At 50.1% G+C, this 16,249-nt stretch overlaps 1 protein-coding gene across 1 annotated transcript in view; it reads left to right on the top strand.

Moving 5' to 3' along the window:
• Positions 1-16,249, top strand: part of EPHB1 (EPH receptor B1) — a 416,084-nt gene that overhangs the window by 392,625 nt on the left and 7,210 nt on the right. The window contains exon 13 of the mRNA XM_044915538.1: positions 10,019-10,168. Coding sequence (XP_044771473.1) covers positions 10,019-10,168 — 150 coding nt within the window. The remainder of the gene's footprint in view (positions 1-10,018; positions 10,169-16,249) is intronic.

Below are 16,249 nucleotides of genomic sequence, written 5' to 3'. Positions count from 1 at the left end.
TGCCCCTCATGGTGATGTTAAGAATTGCAGATTTTAAATTTTGGTAGAAAAAGTTGATTTCCCAAGACATTTTGCCAATTTAACTCCAGCCACAGTTGGTGAGAGTTCTCCCATGTCCCTATTCCCTCCCTCACACTGAGTCCATCAGTCTTCTTAACTTATTCCTGACCTGTATACTCCCTCTGCTTATGAATGCTTTATTTTAAAAAGAAAGCAATAAATGTTTTTTCCCATTTCACTCTGAGATACACTTTAATATTCTTATCTCTCAGCAAATGATCCCCAAACACCAAAAGTGCAGTGCACTCACATGGGCTTTTGTATTCCAGTGCTTGCCTGGACTTGAGCAGTCTGGGGTGGGAACAGTGCAGGTGGATTGGGACCCCTGGCTGAGAGTCCAGGGCTCCACGCTCTGCGAAAGGAGAACAGAAGTCAATTCTTTTTTCCCCCCATTTGGGAGAGGAAAAGATGCCACCTACCCTGCATATACGGGACACACTCCCCCATTTATACCATTACCGCTCTGAGCATAAGGCAGCGCAGGATTTGGAATGGGAGGACCCAGATTCAGGTGCCCTCCCCACCTTTGATCAGGCATGGACCCAGGCTGCCCTCCTCTTCTCGCCAGCTCCCAGTGCTTGTAAAATGAACTTCAGAATACCTGGTTCACATAACTGATGTGCAAGGTACACGGGAAGGAGCTGGCCTCCCTGAAGGGTCTTTGGAGCTGGCTCTGCCCTCCCTGGCCACCCCTCACACCCACCAGAGGAGGACGTGTGGCCCAGAGAACAGGGCTCACGCCTGCAGGAAGGCGGAGCAGCCTCGCTGCACATCTCACACCCTGCCAGCATCAGCTAGCGGCTTCTCATATGCCCCTCTGAGATAATTAAGCATTATTATCCCTATTGGCAGGTGGAGACAGTAAGACAGAGTGGTTAAGTGACTTGGTTATAACTGCTGGGATTGTGTGAGAGAGAAGCCGTGCCAAGAAGGGAGTGTGGTTCAGAAGGCCAGAAGAGCTTAAGCTATTTAATGTGACTGATTATTTTAAAATAGCTGTTGGAGGGTGGGGACAGGAAGAGAGACTAGAGTGTAGCTAGTGGACATTGGTAAGGCACCGAAAACTACACTGTGAATAAGGAATATACTCAGCATATCTATTAAAAGGGGTTGCCATGGCCAGTCTGTTAGATGCTTACATCATGTGAAGAGGAGGGAAAAAATTAAAGGCAGTAGTCAACTCAGTGAGGACAATGGAATAAACCCCAGAGGCTTCCCACATGGCTGGACAGAGGTCTCTGAGATGTTCGTGCAGAGGCCACGTTGCCATGGGAGGCGCAGGCCTGGCCCAGGAAGCCTGAGTGCCGTCGTGCATAGGGGACGAACGCAATGCAAGAAGAGTGTGGTGCCCAAGCTCATGGGGGAGACACAGGGGCAAAGGTGGGATAGCCCTCACGGGTTATTGACAGAGACAGGAGCCACAGAGACATGGGGACAAGTGGGAAAGCCCAGGGGTCTTTCCAGTACCTGGAAAAGTAGAGAACTGTAGCCTCTTAGGGTGAGCCTGGGGCTGGGAGTGGGCAGCAGTGAAGCAGTGGGGGTGGGAGTGGGGCTCCAAGAAAAAGGCAAGAACTTTGCTTTTCTTAATTATTATCTTTCTGTGCAAGAAAAAGCACAGTTCTTGCCTTTTTCAGGGAAGCCATGGATACATACTGGACATGGCACAGGAAAGTGAAAGGTAGATAGCAGCATGACTGCCTAGCCCCGTCCTCAACCCTGCCCCTCCCCTGTTCCCTGATCCTCCCCATAACCTTGTCAGCCAAAGGGCCCAGAGGCCCACCATCCCTACCCCACCTTGGGAGCTGGGCCGTTTTCCTTTCAGCAGCATGCAGATTAGTTCTTGCTCACCAGGTCCGTGATGAGCACTAGCTCCCTCCCTGGAATACCCCCAGTCCACCCTCTGGGAATGCCAAGTGCGGAGAATCTACAGCCCACTGGGTCACTTAGTCCAACACTCACTCCAGAGGCCGCCTTTTCAGGAGCATAGATAGCAAGGCCCAGTCTTCTGGGATTGCACCAGGAGAGACCAACCAAGCCTGCACCATCGAGGAGCAGATTACCACTTCAGGATTCCCTGGACAGTGCCCTCTCCAGGGCAGAAGTGGTATTGTTTCCTGGCTTGGCCCAGAGAGGGTACCCCTGGCCAAGTGAATGAAGGCAGCTGGTGAATTATTTAGCCGTGTCTCCACCCTTTCTTTTTAATTGCAAACTCAAGAAGTGCTGTGTGACAAAAATAATAAGAAGAAGAATGCCTGCCCACATCCCAGCCATCAGGGGCTATTTTGAGGGTGAGTAGTAAAAGACAGCGGTTTGCCCTGCTGCTGTAGAACAGAGAGACAGCGTCTGTTTGGTTGACCAGGATTTTTTTTCCAGCTGGGAAACATCACCGAGTGGCCTTTCTGTTCTTCACACATGAAACACACACTATCATCCGCATATTTTTAGTTAATTTATGTCCAAATAGGCCTTTCTCTAGCTGCTGGAAAATGATGTTTGGGCTGCAATTACCTTTCGCAGCATCTCACAGAAGGGTTTCGGCGCTCACAAAGCTCAGGGGACAGGTAGCAAGGACCCCACTGACTGTAAATCTCTCCATTTGTAGTTATTCAAATCACATATTTTATTACTAGTACGAAATATATTGTGTCATTCATTTTGGAGGAGCAACTAATGCTTCAAGGAAAGCTTTGAAAAACATTCTATTTAGAAACAATTTTGTCTGCAGCCAACGCAGTGTGTCTTTTTGGGTTGTCTTTTCTCCCAGCCCTTTTCTCTGTTATCTGTGTCATTTGCATGACAAATAAGACCATCCTCTCCAAAAGCTCACCTGTTCCTGCAGCTTGTTTCCACCTAAAGTTCTAATTCTCTGTATGTTGCATCATAATCCTTAGCATGGTAATAAATTACAGTTTCACCATCAAGATTGTGGCGTCTGGAAAGAAATAAGCAGCAGGGCCAGATGAACTCTCTCAGAAGATAGAGAGACTGTTTTCATGCAAATTCCTGGCATCCTGGGGAACTAGGAGCAGCCTCTTTATTATATAGACTCTATTGCAATTCTGCAGCCAGAAGCCATTTCCACTGGCTGTTAGAAGCTGGTAACACTCGAGAAAGATAACCTTTTAGGCAGAACCTGCTTTTCCTTCCTGGCTGATACCGGTCTTATCTGGAAAAATCACTTTGCTGATTAGGTTGGGGGAAATGGGTCAGTGTACTTTCAGAGTGCTTTTAAATAGACATGCTCATTCTAATATACCTTCTTAATTTAATGGTTAGAGCCACATTAGACCTCTTGGTCCGGGGCAGTGGACAGTGACTGGGGAACAGGAGGAGGGCGTGTCCCGTGGATGCACCCTGAGGACAGGGCCACCTGTGTCTGAAGTGTGGCCAGAGGGCTGCACAGAGTCCCTCTCATGGACAGATGCCTCACCCAGGCTGGCCAGCTGCACCGGTCAGGAGGGTCACCGCTCCACAGGGAGTGTCCAAAGGCCACTCCGGAGGGCCACTTTCTGTGCAATGGAAACTTCACTTCAATTCGCCCTGCACTTCCCTAAGACCCCAGCTATACTCGATGGAAACTTTGGTGAAACCAGCTTGCTGTCTTTTTCTCCCCCATCATTTTGAGGTCTTTTGAGGCTTAGTGCAGTGTTGGCAAACACTTGCCATGTATATAGCCATTCATTCCCTCTCCCGTGGCAGACATCGCTCATCAGTCATGGCCCTCTTCCTTGCTGAGCCCAGATGAAGTCTCAAATCCTCAACCCAGCCATTAACAATGCCCAGAGTTGGCAATCAAGATGAGACCTCACTCAATCCATGATTTATGCTTGGCTGGTCGATGCCAGTGGTTCTCAAAGTGTGGGAACCACACTGAGAATTTGTTAGAAGTGTAAATTCTCAACCCCTCCCCCAGAACTGGTAAATTCCAAAGTCTGGATTAGGGTTCTATGATGTGTGTTTTAACAAGACTTCCAGATTCTTATGTACACTCAAATTTAAGAACCACTGTTCCAGGCCAGTGGTTGTGACTAATGACTGCACATTAGAATCACCTGAAGCATGTTAAAATGTTAAAACCTACCAGTGCTTAGGCTCCACCACAACCAGACTCTAAATAAATTAGAATACCCACTGGCATTTAAAAAAAAAAAAAAAAAAAAAAAGAACGAAGGAAAGGAAAAAACAAAACAAAACAAAAAAACCTTCTCCAGGGTGATTCCGGTGAGCAGCCAAGCTGGAGAACCACCAGCCTAGGTTTTCTGGGTCTGCCAAGAATAAGGGTACTGACGCTGCCTTGAGCTCTTGCTGCACAGCTCTGAGGCGGCTCCCTAGGCCTGGAGTGGCCAAGCTGGGTCTACGGGCACTCTGGTAAAGTGCAGGTGCATTCTCCCGGAGGCAGGCCATGCCTCTCCAGCGAGTAGGAGGAGCATCACGGTCAGGGCTGCCTTCTGACTGTTGTCCTCATTACCACAGCAGGGAAAGTGCCATGGAGCTGCCTCTTGAAGCCCTCATCTCGCAGTGCTCACGTTGCCGAACAAAGGGCAGTCAGTCCTTCAACGTGGACACCGGCCTGGGTCTGATCAACAGCACTGAGGCCATGCCACAGAGAGGCTTATCTGCTGGGCTTCAGTCTAAATGGTAGAAGTGTCTCTCACTCCCAAATCCCACTGCTTCCTATGGGCAGGCATGGTAGCTCTGCCACCTGGGAATTCAGCGGCCGCGTTTTTAAGCTAGGGCCTGATAAACATTTATATACTCAATGTATTCGTTTCCCGTGACTGCTGTTACAAAGTATCACAAACCGGGTGGCTCTAAATAACAGGAATTTATTCTCTTGCTGTTCTGGAAGCCAGAAGTCTAAAACCAAGGGCCTGGCTGGATTGTGCTCCCTCCCAAGGCTCTAGGGAACAATCTGTTCCATGCCTTTCTCTTAGTTTCTAGCTGTTGCTGTCAATCCTCGGCATTCCTTGGCTCGCAGGTATATCATTCCAATCTCTGCCTCCATCTTCATACGTTATCCCCTCCTGTCTCTGTGTCTTTTTTGGATACCAGTCGTTGGATGTTGGGTCCAACCCCCAATCCAGTATGATCTGATCTTACTTGGTTACACTTTGAAATACCCAATTTCCAAATAAGGTCACATTCACTGGTACAGAAGGTTAGAACTTGAACATATTTCTTTGGGGGGGCGGGTGCGGGATAAAATCCAACAAACACAACCCAATAAATCTTGTTTAATGGTAACAATAATACACTGAGTAGTTTACACATACATCATGTTGGATCTTCACAACAACCCCGATATGTTTTATATGTTGTAAACTTTTTGGAGAGTTGTTTATTGTGAAATTCAGAGAATATTGCATGATGCTCTTGGTCATAAACCTATCACTTCCAGACTTCAGGGGGAGTCCTCATGCAGCATAATCCCAATATTTGATGAACAAGTCTTTTATCACCATACTCAGTGATGAGTGTCTGGATTCCTGCTATATCCCCACTGAGACTATCTCACACAAGATGGCAGAGAAGAGTACTGTAGCAATGCCTCTCGCCCACAGAAGTGTTACTTTTATGAGCATCACTAGGATAAGTCATCAGCAAGGGGAATGGGTGCTATGCTCAGACCTTGGCCTGTAAAACTCCACAACTAACTGGGTCTTACAACCAATACTGTGAGTGGTTTTAATCTCACTGTGACAAGACAGTGAGCCGGCTGGGGGCACTGGGTCTATCCATTGATCCTTGACAGTGGAGCTGAGTCTCCCCACTGACTGCCACCTCTCCACCAGGATGCTGGGCAGCATGCGTGCCCCCCCTCAATGCTTGTGGCAAGCTGGCTGCAGCTGAGGGACTGAAGTACCTCTACACTGAGACCTTCTACCTGGTGGTCCCACCCAGGTGTGGGACCACTGCCAAATTAATCCACTTCCGAATATCTTCTCTTAGTTCATCAAATTACACAGAGACACCCAAAGACACACACACACACACACACACACACACACACACACACTTCATAGTTTACCTTATACCAGAGTGAAGGCATGATTATTCTGAAGCAGTGGATTTCCAACTTTTGAAGAACTCAGCAGCACAACCATTCAGTACAAAGCTTTATGTGGAAGGTCAATATATGAAGTCCTGTGGGGGAGACTAGGGCCCTGATGGTGGCGAGATGCTCCTCCCTGCTCTCTTATCCCTCCCCCACATCCCAGCAGTGACCCCACAGCAGCTCTGGGGAAACTGGGTCCCTGCAGAATGCAGACTGCCTTCACATCCCTGGTGGTAGCAGTCATCTGGTGTCTTGGAGGATCCCTGTGCTGGGGACAGTGCTCTCTTGAAGCCCAGTGCCGGCCTCTCTTTGCCCACGTGGAAGCAGTTTCCTTCCCAGGGAGCCTCATCGTTCCTCAACCCCTGAGAATTCTTCCCTCATGCTCCTTCCCATCCAACAGGGCAAATCAGTGCTCTGTGCTCCTTCCTCATGCCTGCTTTGGTGAGAGCCAGTGACTCCTAGCACACTTTGCAATTAAATGAATGCCCTGGCCTTGGGCCTTCCGGTCCGGACTTCTCTTCCAGCAGGAGGACTGTCCTCACCAGCAAACCCCTGCCTGCTGTAGCACCATTCCGCTAAATGTTCTTCCAGTCTCCCTCCATGAGGCTAGTCACTACACTCTAACTTAATAGTTGTCCTTTCCCATGACCAAAGACAAGTTAAATAAACATCACCATAATTACCTCTGAGCATCAGAAGGCGACACTGATGACATGACGTTTGAAAAGCTGAGAGGAACAGTTTAAAATTCCCAGGAAGGAAAGCACCCATCCCTATGCGCCCCTTGCTTTCCCTTCCTCCTTTTTGCCCCGGAGGTCAGCATCGCCTGCTCTCTTGGCTAAGTGGGAGAGCTGGTGTGACAAGCTGTCACCTGTCTGTCCAGGGCGGCTCTTCTGAAAGGCTCTGCTCCCTGCTGGGATTGGGGGCGGGGGAGGAGGTGGCGTGACAGGCCAAACTCAGTGTTCAGTGAGACCCAGCAGCACAAGGTGGCAGGAGGGCTGAGGCGCTTTGCCAGCAGGCCCAGCTCCACCACTTTACATGCAAGAGGGAGCAACTCCACAGCTGTCACCAGCAGCCCCTGGGGTCCACTCCAGACTTGGCAGAGAGGACACCTTCAGACTCCCAAACCACCTCTTTGAAATTCAGAAGAGCCACTTCACGTCCCCTCCCCTCCCTGACACAAACATACACACAGGAGATAAGCCCGAACTCTCTTACCCACAGACCTACTCGGCCAAGCTTTCTCTCTGTCTCCCACTCTGCTCTCACACATACTGATAAGTCCTCACTCACAGAGCCCCACTCTGTCTCTCTCTCTCACACACACATATAGTCACATTCCCTCTCTCGCTCTCTCACACACACACACACAGTCACATTCTGTCTCTCTCACACACACAGTCACATTCCCACACACACACACACACACACAGAGTCACATTAATTAAACTCCTGCTCTCTCCTGCCTCACTTAACCCAGGTATTCTGAGAGAGCAGAAACCCCTCCCCTGGGCCCAGGCCCTCTCCGGGTGCGGCGTCCACCCCAGTGGCGGGCACTGGCCCCCAGGTGTTTGATGACTCCTGGTTCACTGGCTGAATTCTCCACCTCTCTTCCCAGCCATGGGCATCTTGTAGATAAAGCCAGTGAACTCACTGCTGTTCTGGGGGATGGTGAGAACAAAGCACCTGGGTGCAGCAGAGGCCCAGGCCTGCCCTCCAGGCATTTGTCACGTTGCTGGCCTTTGAGCGGAAGACGTGTCCCACCACAAAAGCCTGCTGTCGTGCTGGGGGAAATCAGGACTGGCTTCCTTGCGGGAAGCTGGACGTGCACCTGGGGAGGTCACGGCCCGGCAGGGCAGCCTTTACTCCTCCCAGACCCTGGTCCGGAAACCAGATACAAATGCACTTTGCTGCTTGCTCCTTTTTCTGTCGCTCGCACTCAGATTAACCACTTACACATTTTAAAGGTATTTTTGCCAAAGTCCTACATGCATCTCTGGTGGTTGGAACAGATCGCGAGAGCGGTCAGTGTAAAAATAGCCTCTTTCAGGCGGAGGCATGAGGCAGATGCAGAGGGGAGGGAGGGAGCCTCGTGTATTGTGCAGGCAGAGCCCAGGCAGAGAGAAAGGCTGGGGAGGGAAAGCCTGCTACTTGGTAGGAAGACATGAACATGAGGATCGTATTTGTTCTGGAGACTGACGAGCTGTGGAGGGCAGCATTGGCGAGTGCCCCCGCTTCACCCTGAGGAGTGGGGTGGCATCGGGGCCTTGCTCTCTGCCCCCACCCCTCACACCCCCGGGACTGCTGAGTTGCGGCCATGCTGGGCTCCCCCTTGCAGTTAGTTATCATCCCTGCTCTCGCCCCAGCCCCTGCACACGCTCCTCCCTGCCTGGGCTTCCCTCCTCCTACCCCCCTTTGCCTGCTTAACTTCTGCTTGTGCCCTGGGACTGAGCATAGAGTGGAGTAACAGTTCACACGTGTGCAGCACGCCAGGCCCTGTCCCAAGCACTGTATGGATAGGAACCCACAGAATCCTCCCAACAATCAGACTACATAGGTGTAATCATCCCCCCCACCCACCCACCCATTTTGCTGATGAGAAAGAGTGGCACAGAGAGGTTAGGTAACTTGCCGGAGGTCACATAGGTTGAAAGGGGCAGAACTGGCATCCACACCCAACCAGAGGCTCCAGGTGCTCTTAATCCCGCAGGACACTGGCCCTCTAGCTGCTGCTGGCCACCTTCCCCACCCACTATCTATGTTAGGGAGTCTACTCTGGTTCTCAGAAACCCTGTATCCGCCCTGGCCTCACACTCCTCACTTTCCGTCTTGTAAACAACACATTTTCAGTCTCTGTAGTCTTGTCTGCCTCCCCACTCCCTGTGCAGCCTGAGGGCAGGGACCATGGCTGGCTCATCTCTGGAACACCAGCTCTTCCAAAAGGGCCTGGCACGAAGCAGTGCTCACTGCGTAATGTTGACGGAGCAAATGGATGGATATCAATCCCTTAGGTACTCAAAACAGGCCAAGGTCTGGCAGACAAGCTGAGGGCCAAGCAGAGAGGCAAGTTGGAAACATCCAGTGTGCAGTTGGAGGGCAAGAAGGAGAAGCAGACGTAGGAGCGAAAAGTATATCTCCAACCTCCGAATATCAACCTCCACTGAAAGGCAGGAAGGTAGCCAGGGCCTACAGAGACCTGAGCACTGGGCTGTTCAACCCAGTGCAGCCCAGGGCTGTCCACAAGCTGCAGGGTGAGGAAAATCCTTCCCCCCTACAGGTGGAACACGAGGAAAATGGGACAGGGGGCAGCACAGTGTGATCTTGTAGTAGGAGGCCCCCAGGAAGGACTACCTATCAGTTTCTTCCTTCTATTTGCTTTGCTTGCCCCGACTCAATGTTGTGAGCGTTACGATGTTGCAGAGCAAAGATGGCTGTAACTCACATCTCATGGCTCACATGGCCAATCTTGGGTAGTACGGAGTTGCATGTTGGGGAGCATGTAGGACATTTCCACTCCCTTCCTGCCCCCCCCCCCCCACCGACATTAGGATCAGTGTGCAGGGACCCGGGGACCAATGAAGCCCCACCCCCCCCCCCCCCCACAGCAACATTAGGATCAGCGTGCAGGGACCTGGGGACCAATGAAGCTTCAGTACAGCCGTTGCCTCACGGGTGGTGTGCCCACATATGGTGTGAGGGTAGCACGGACCAAACAGATCCTCCTCGAGCCCCTGTCCACGGGTGCGTAATGGAGGCTTGCCGTGCAGCACGGGCTATCCTGGCTGCCCTCGTTCACGAGCCTTGAGGGCGGAGGAGTGGAAGGGACGTGCATGCCGAGTTCATTTTCTCCTGCCTTCAACTAGAAACCTGACAGTTGGGCTGACCAGCTTCTCTGTCTTCCAGGGAGGGAAGATCCCCGTGAGATGGACAGCTCCAGAGGCCATTGCCTACCGCAAGTTCACGTCTGCCAGCGATGTCTGGAGCTACGGGATTGTCATGTGGGAAGTCATGTCATTTGGAGAGAGACCCTACTGGGATATGTCCAACCAAGACGTGAGTGTCAGCAGTACCTGGTCACCACAAACCCCAGCCAAGTGTTCCCACAGGCAGTGGCAGGCCAGCCCCTCCTGTCTGGTGTCAGCTCAGGGCCTTACAACCTGAACTTGAGGTGTCTGGGCAGGGGGTACAAGGACCCCCTTGGCACCACTGTTTGAGCTAATCAAAGAGTCCAGCATGGAAATGCGATAATCCCAATACTCCTGAGAGCCCGTAAAAGTGCCTGGGCCAACCCAGGAGCCCCGGGGCTGGTGCTGAATGGCTGTGGGCCATGAACTAGAGCAGGCCCAAATAAAGCAGGAAATTCAGCCCTGCTTCAGAGCGCACAGCCTGTGTGTTGTCCCGCTGTGCAGGACAGAGTGGGGAGCGGTGTTGTCTGCCCTGACAGATATCCTGCCTTGAGCCCGTTGCAGCTTCTATGTAGCTCACACCTCTCAGCTTTAAAGAGAGGAATCGTAAAGGGCCCTTCTTTCCTGAGAATCTACTCTTTGGGGGCCTCTGTCACCTATCAGCGAAGGAGCTGAGCAGGCTTCCCAAAGCTGGTCAGATTCAGATGGCCCACAGGAGTGGGACCCTGTCTGAGTGGAGGTGATCAGCACCCCTCCAGGCTGCCCTCCAAGGACAGAGGTGGGCAAGGAAGGAGAAGGGCTGTCTGAGATGTTTTAAGCAGAGGTGTTCCAGATGGGACCCTTTGCTTCATAACCACTAAAAGGTGAGGGAGACTTTTGAGGATGATTTGCTTTGTTAAGGCCCCAAATGAAAGTCGTGTCTGGATTTCTACACCGCCTTTGATCCTGGGCTGTTCCCCTGGACCATTCTACTTTTGTATTTTCAATACATGCCCTCCCCCTGGAGCTGAGAGGATCGCAAAGCCTGCATTCCTCTGTTCCGCTTACTCTGCCCATCTCCTTGGGGGCAGTTATTACATTTCCCAACCTAGTGGCAAGAAGAGGCAGGGCCATCCCCAGTCCAGATCTGCTCCACTGGGCAACCAGCTGCACCATACCCACCTCCATGCTTGGGTGGCTCTAAGCTACGGTTAACTTGAGAAATCTGGCCTCAGTAAGCCCTCTATCCAGCCCGAGGTCTAGAGCCAAGGCAGGTGCCCAGAAGATTGGGAAAGGTGGTGGTCTGGAGCTCAGGAAACCTTTCCCAATGGGAGTGTGGGGAGGGGCCAGGCTCCCGCTGTGGTAGTGCACCCTGCTCCCATGGGCGCAGCGGCGTCAGCCCAGGGCAGGTAAAATGTCTGCATCATTAACCAGGCCCCATGGTCATGTGAGGTGTCTGGGTCCCCTCTCATCTATGATTACCCACGCCTTGCTTCCGCCCCTGGAGCATGTCAAAGCCAAAAGTGTCAGAATGGATGCCGAGGCTGCGTTCACGAAGTCAACTCCCCCCTCCCACCCCCCGCCCTGGGTTGCATCCAGACTGTCAGCTAGAGGAGTCATAAATGGGATCCAGAAACATGGAGGCCCTTTCCTGAGACTTTAATCCTATTAAGAACAATTCAGCACACATAGAATGGATTATGAAACTGTCTGACAGGAGAGATTTGACATTCAAGATCTCAGCGAAGGAATTCACCTAGGCTGAAAACAAATGGAATTTCCAATACCAGACTTCCAGAATTCCCAAATCATTCATTCAGCAAACACTCATCGCCGCTAGCCATTGTGCTCGCCGCTTCTGTTCCGGGGTGTCCACAGTCCAGCGGCGCATACACCCGGCCGTGGGACCATTTGGGAGGGGGAGGTAAGGAAGGCTTTCCAGATATTCGACGCTTGAGCTGGGTCTCAAAGGGAAGCAGAACATGTGCAAAGCAGCAGTTTATTCCAATTTTGTCTTATTTCTCCCACACGAAGCCCCTAAGCATTGCCCCGAGTGCAGTTCTGCTCCCGGTGGAAGGTGGGGGTGGCTTCCGCCCCCTGGGAAAAGGCCCGGCCTGGGAGAGAGCCAGGAGGGGTTGGGGCGGTCCAGGCTGCAGCCCCACTCATCAGAAACCACGGAGGTGGTGGCAGTAACGGATTCTACAGATGACAATTGAAAAGCTTTAAGAAAGGGAATTGCAGAGGCAAGTCGGAGTGCTGGTAATTGGGCTTCTGGAGCCCAGGAAGGTCTTTGAACATGTACAGAGAGTTTGTCAGCCAGAGAGAGAACTGGGAAGTTCTGCTGCTTGGATCTGATTGACAGAGATAATGAGAGTGGCAGTGTCTGTGGAGAGGAGCTGCGGTTTTACTGAAACATCAGAGCTCAACTTAACCCCCTCTTGCCCTGGTTCCTCCACGACTCTGAGCTTCTCCACTTCACTCTCCCCTGTGGAAGGTGCGGCAGGTGCTGCCAGACTCACTATTGGGAAAGATGTGTCTGGGGGCCACCAGCAGCCCACTGAGGACTGGAGGGCCTGGGGCGGGGCCCCGCTCATCTCCAGAGAAGCTCCAGTCACTTCTTCCGAGGCACTGGGGTCAGACCACCTGCCCTGTGCCCCAGCCAACCCCAGCCAAGGGAACAAAGGCGGCCCCTCCCCCTCCCTGCCCTGGTTCCTTAGGACCCAGGGCACTGGCCTGTGCTGGCCTTCAGAGGCCAAGAGAGTTGCTGCAGACCATTCCAAGTGAGCCAGCAGCCTGCTCTGCTTGGGTGACAGTCGCCTCACATGGTCACAACCTGGCTCTCGCTTCTCTCTGGAGATACCATCTGATCTCGTTCTAATCGCCAGTGTTTTCAACAGCCATTTATCCCATCCTGTTACCAAGGAAAGGGACCCAGGACTCACTCCGATTTTCAAGTCTGCTCAGAAGGCCCAAGCTTGGGCCGTATCTTTCCATACCATTCAAACGTGGTTGTCACTGGTGTTTAGAGCCATCGGATGGCCAGATGGAAGGTGCTTCTCCGTGTCTCCTCCCTGTTTTCCACACCTGCTAGCAAGGCAGGCGTGATGGAGAATGATCCCCAAACCCCACTAGAGGACCACAATTATTTTTTTTGAAATAATAATGTTTTAATTTGATTGTAAGTTATATACTCAGAAAATTTGGAAAACACCCAGATCCTTAAAAAGAGTAAAGTTCTCCAAAGGCACAGCACTTCAGTGAAAGACTTAAGCAGATAAATCAATTAATGACTTAGGTAATTTTTTCTTTGGAGTGGAGGGTAAAGGCTTTTTTTTTTTTTCAGTGTGCAAGAGGCCTCAATGCTTCCAGAATAGCAACCCAAGTAATAACAACAAAATTATCTAGAAGAAATAGCAAATGGCATAAAGTCCCATTTTGTAAACACAAGCATGGCTATCCTCTATCCTGGAAGGTTTTGAGAGATAGGGATCTGGCATTAATTAACCCCCCACTATGTGCTTGGTGCTTCTCAAACACTGTCTTCCTAGGCCTCCAAGTGACCAGCAGTAGAATACACACCCCCTTTGCAGAGACATCTACTGTAGTAGATGTGGTAGGAACGACAGCCTCCATATGATGAAGAGATGCCTTCTACTGTTCATGTGTGTGGTGCTCAACATCACCTCACTGTGTCATGTAATCTTTTTAATAACCCCATCTGTGCAATTTCCAGAAGTCAAGTGACTCTCCCAAGGTTCTGGAGCAAATAAGAAGCGAAACTTGGATTTGAACCCGGGCCTCCAGTGTCTTTGCCCCTAGCTACAGTTCCATACTGTCACCAGCACCGTATGTGGGTCTGCCTCCTGGCTGACCTGCAGGGAGGAGGGATCAGTGGTTCTGATGTCCTCTTAAAAAGAAAGACAGTCTACCAAACAAACAGAGGAAATACAAAAGCAAATGCCAGGACAGTCTTCAACATGTTCAATGAGGTGGCATACAGAGGAGACAAGGGAAGTGTAGCTAAGTTGCATTTGATCCAGAGCTCACAGACAGAAGATCAGTGCATGCGCGCGTCCCCCAGGCTCGTGGTACTCTGCCCAGGAGTGCGTGGGTCACGCACTGGGTCACACTGTGGAGCTGTGCCCCTGCTGAAGGGCCCTGACTCCATTGCTCCTTCCTGTTATAGGCAGATGGGAGAGAAACCTGCCAGTAGGAGTATGTACTATTTTGGGCTCTGGCATCAAATAATTTGAGTGGAGATGCCATCAGTTTAGGGGAACATGAGCTGCCCTGCACTGGAAGACTTTGGGGGCCCGTAACCCCATTAGAAGTTAAGTACCGACACAAGCCCCTCCTGCCAGTCCTACCTAGCTTGTCCTTAAGGAACCCAAAAAGAGCCATTCAGTGGATAATCCCACTTGCTTCCACAATGAGTAGGGACTCTGTGACAGGGCCCCTCAGTCTGGCTGCCTAGAAGGAGCTGGAAAAGGGTGCCAATTTATGAGCCAGGTTGATGGGAAGGATGCCCGGCCACTCTTCTTCATGGATGACTTGGTTTAGCTCCATACCCCTGTTTGCTGCCACGAAGACATCAAACAGCTCCCAGGACTGTTGTCCAGGCTGAGATTACAATGCAGCCCCACAGGGGCCTAGGGAAAGTGGGCTTCAGGGTATTCCAAACTTAAAATCAGACACGCCTGCACTGTCTTCTCAATCCCAGTTTCCTAGCTGTGGGTCCTCAGGCAGGTTACTCCACTGTGTGCTTCTGCTTCCTGTTGGGGAAGATGGGCTGTAATGCCCTCTTAAGAGAAGAGCAGATATTTTGATTGACAAGAGTTTGGCAGAGGTAAAAATTTGTCAGTGGTGCAACATATTATTCAAAAGTTCCCAGTCACCGGTTTGTGTAGAGTTCTAATATTGGTATGGTTTGTATGCTTGTTTGTTTTTCCACCACCTAGGATACAAGGGATAATACACCTTGATTATCTCTAATGACTTCAGGTCATATTATTTCATGTCCCACTTCATGTCCTATATAATGGGCATAGAATTTGTAAAAATATAGACTGATTGAAAAGATTCAATTTCTGACAGATCTACAAGGTAAAAAAAAAAAAAAAAGAATAATCAGTTGAAATGAACCTGACATTTTTTAAAATAGAAGCAAAAACACCTGAAAATCCCTGAACTCCAAATTATTTCCTTTGTTGTTTAAGGTGCTTGAGCTGTTTATTTTAATATAAAATCAATGTACAATTATTATAGAAAATAAAAACACAAACAAGCAAAAAGAGAAACATAAAGTGCACTCATGTGTCTACCTGCCCAGAGGCAACCATCATTAACACCATGGTATATATCTTTCCAAGGTCTATTGTATGCATGGGTATAATTACTGTTATTTGTTTTGTTTTGATTTTTGTTTTATACAAAAGCAAGATTATACTGTACCTGCAGTTATGAAGCTTGCTCTTTTACCTAATATTACAATGTGAGTACATTTCCATTTCAATAGGTACATTTTTGCAACATCACTTCAAGGGGCTCATTGTATTCCAGGCCTTCCATTGTGGTAGGAGGGTACCACAATAAATTCACATGTTTAGCACTGGGTCTTTTACAATTATTTTCGTGATGACGAAAAGCACAGAGGAGGCATAATTGATTTAAATGAATTGGAAATTAAGAAGTAAAGAGTAAAAAAAAAAAAAACTCTTACAACATATGAAAAGCAGGCAAAAGTACTTAAAGATCCGGAAATCTTAACAAAATTCTCCCCTGGAATATGCGCAAATTCCCAAAACCTGATTGGATAGATTCATTTTAGCTCACCTTGTTATTTTGACCATTGTCATTGTACTTAACCAGTTTGTGTAGCCAAATTATCTACAACACAGTTCATGTTGCTGCAGGATGAAGATGAAGGCAAACAGTGCACGGGAAGCATCTAGAGGGGCCTTGACACGCAGTAGGCTCTCTATTAAATGCTGATTCCTTCCCTCTCTTAGCAGTGTAAGGACTAGGCCACCACAGGCTTTGGTGGGTATCCTTTAGAACTAACAAACTCACTAGGTTTCCCGCATGCCTTTGCTCCATAGACCCCAGTGCCACCAGCTGCCAACAAGGCAGAAGGGGGCCCAATGTCCTCTTAAAGAGAGGAGAAGCTCAAGCCATTTCCCAGCTCACCCTTCAGTAAACACTGACAGAGATTCAGGGTGTGTCAGGCCTTGCTGCAGGTGCTGGGGACACG

Source organism: Neomonachus schauinslandi, chromosome 1, assembly GCF_002201575.2.
Source record: "Neomonachus schauinslandi chromosome 1, ASM220157v2, whole genome shotgun sequence".
Classification (NCBI taxonomy): domain Eukaryota; kingdom Metazoa; phylum Chordata; class Mammalia; order Carnivora; family Phocidae; genus Neomonachus; species Neomonachus schauinslandi.
The sequence above is the reverse complement of the archived record's forward strand: the minus strand, read 5'-3'. Positions and strand labels throughout refer to the sequence as shown.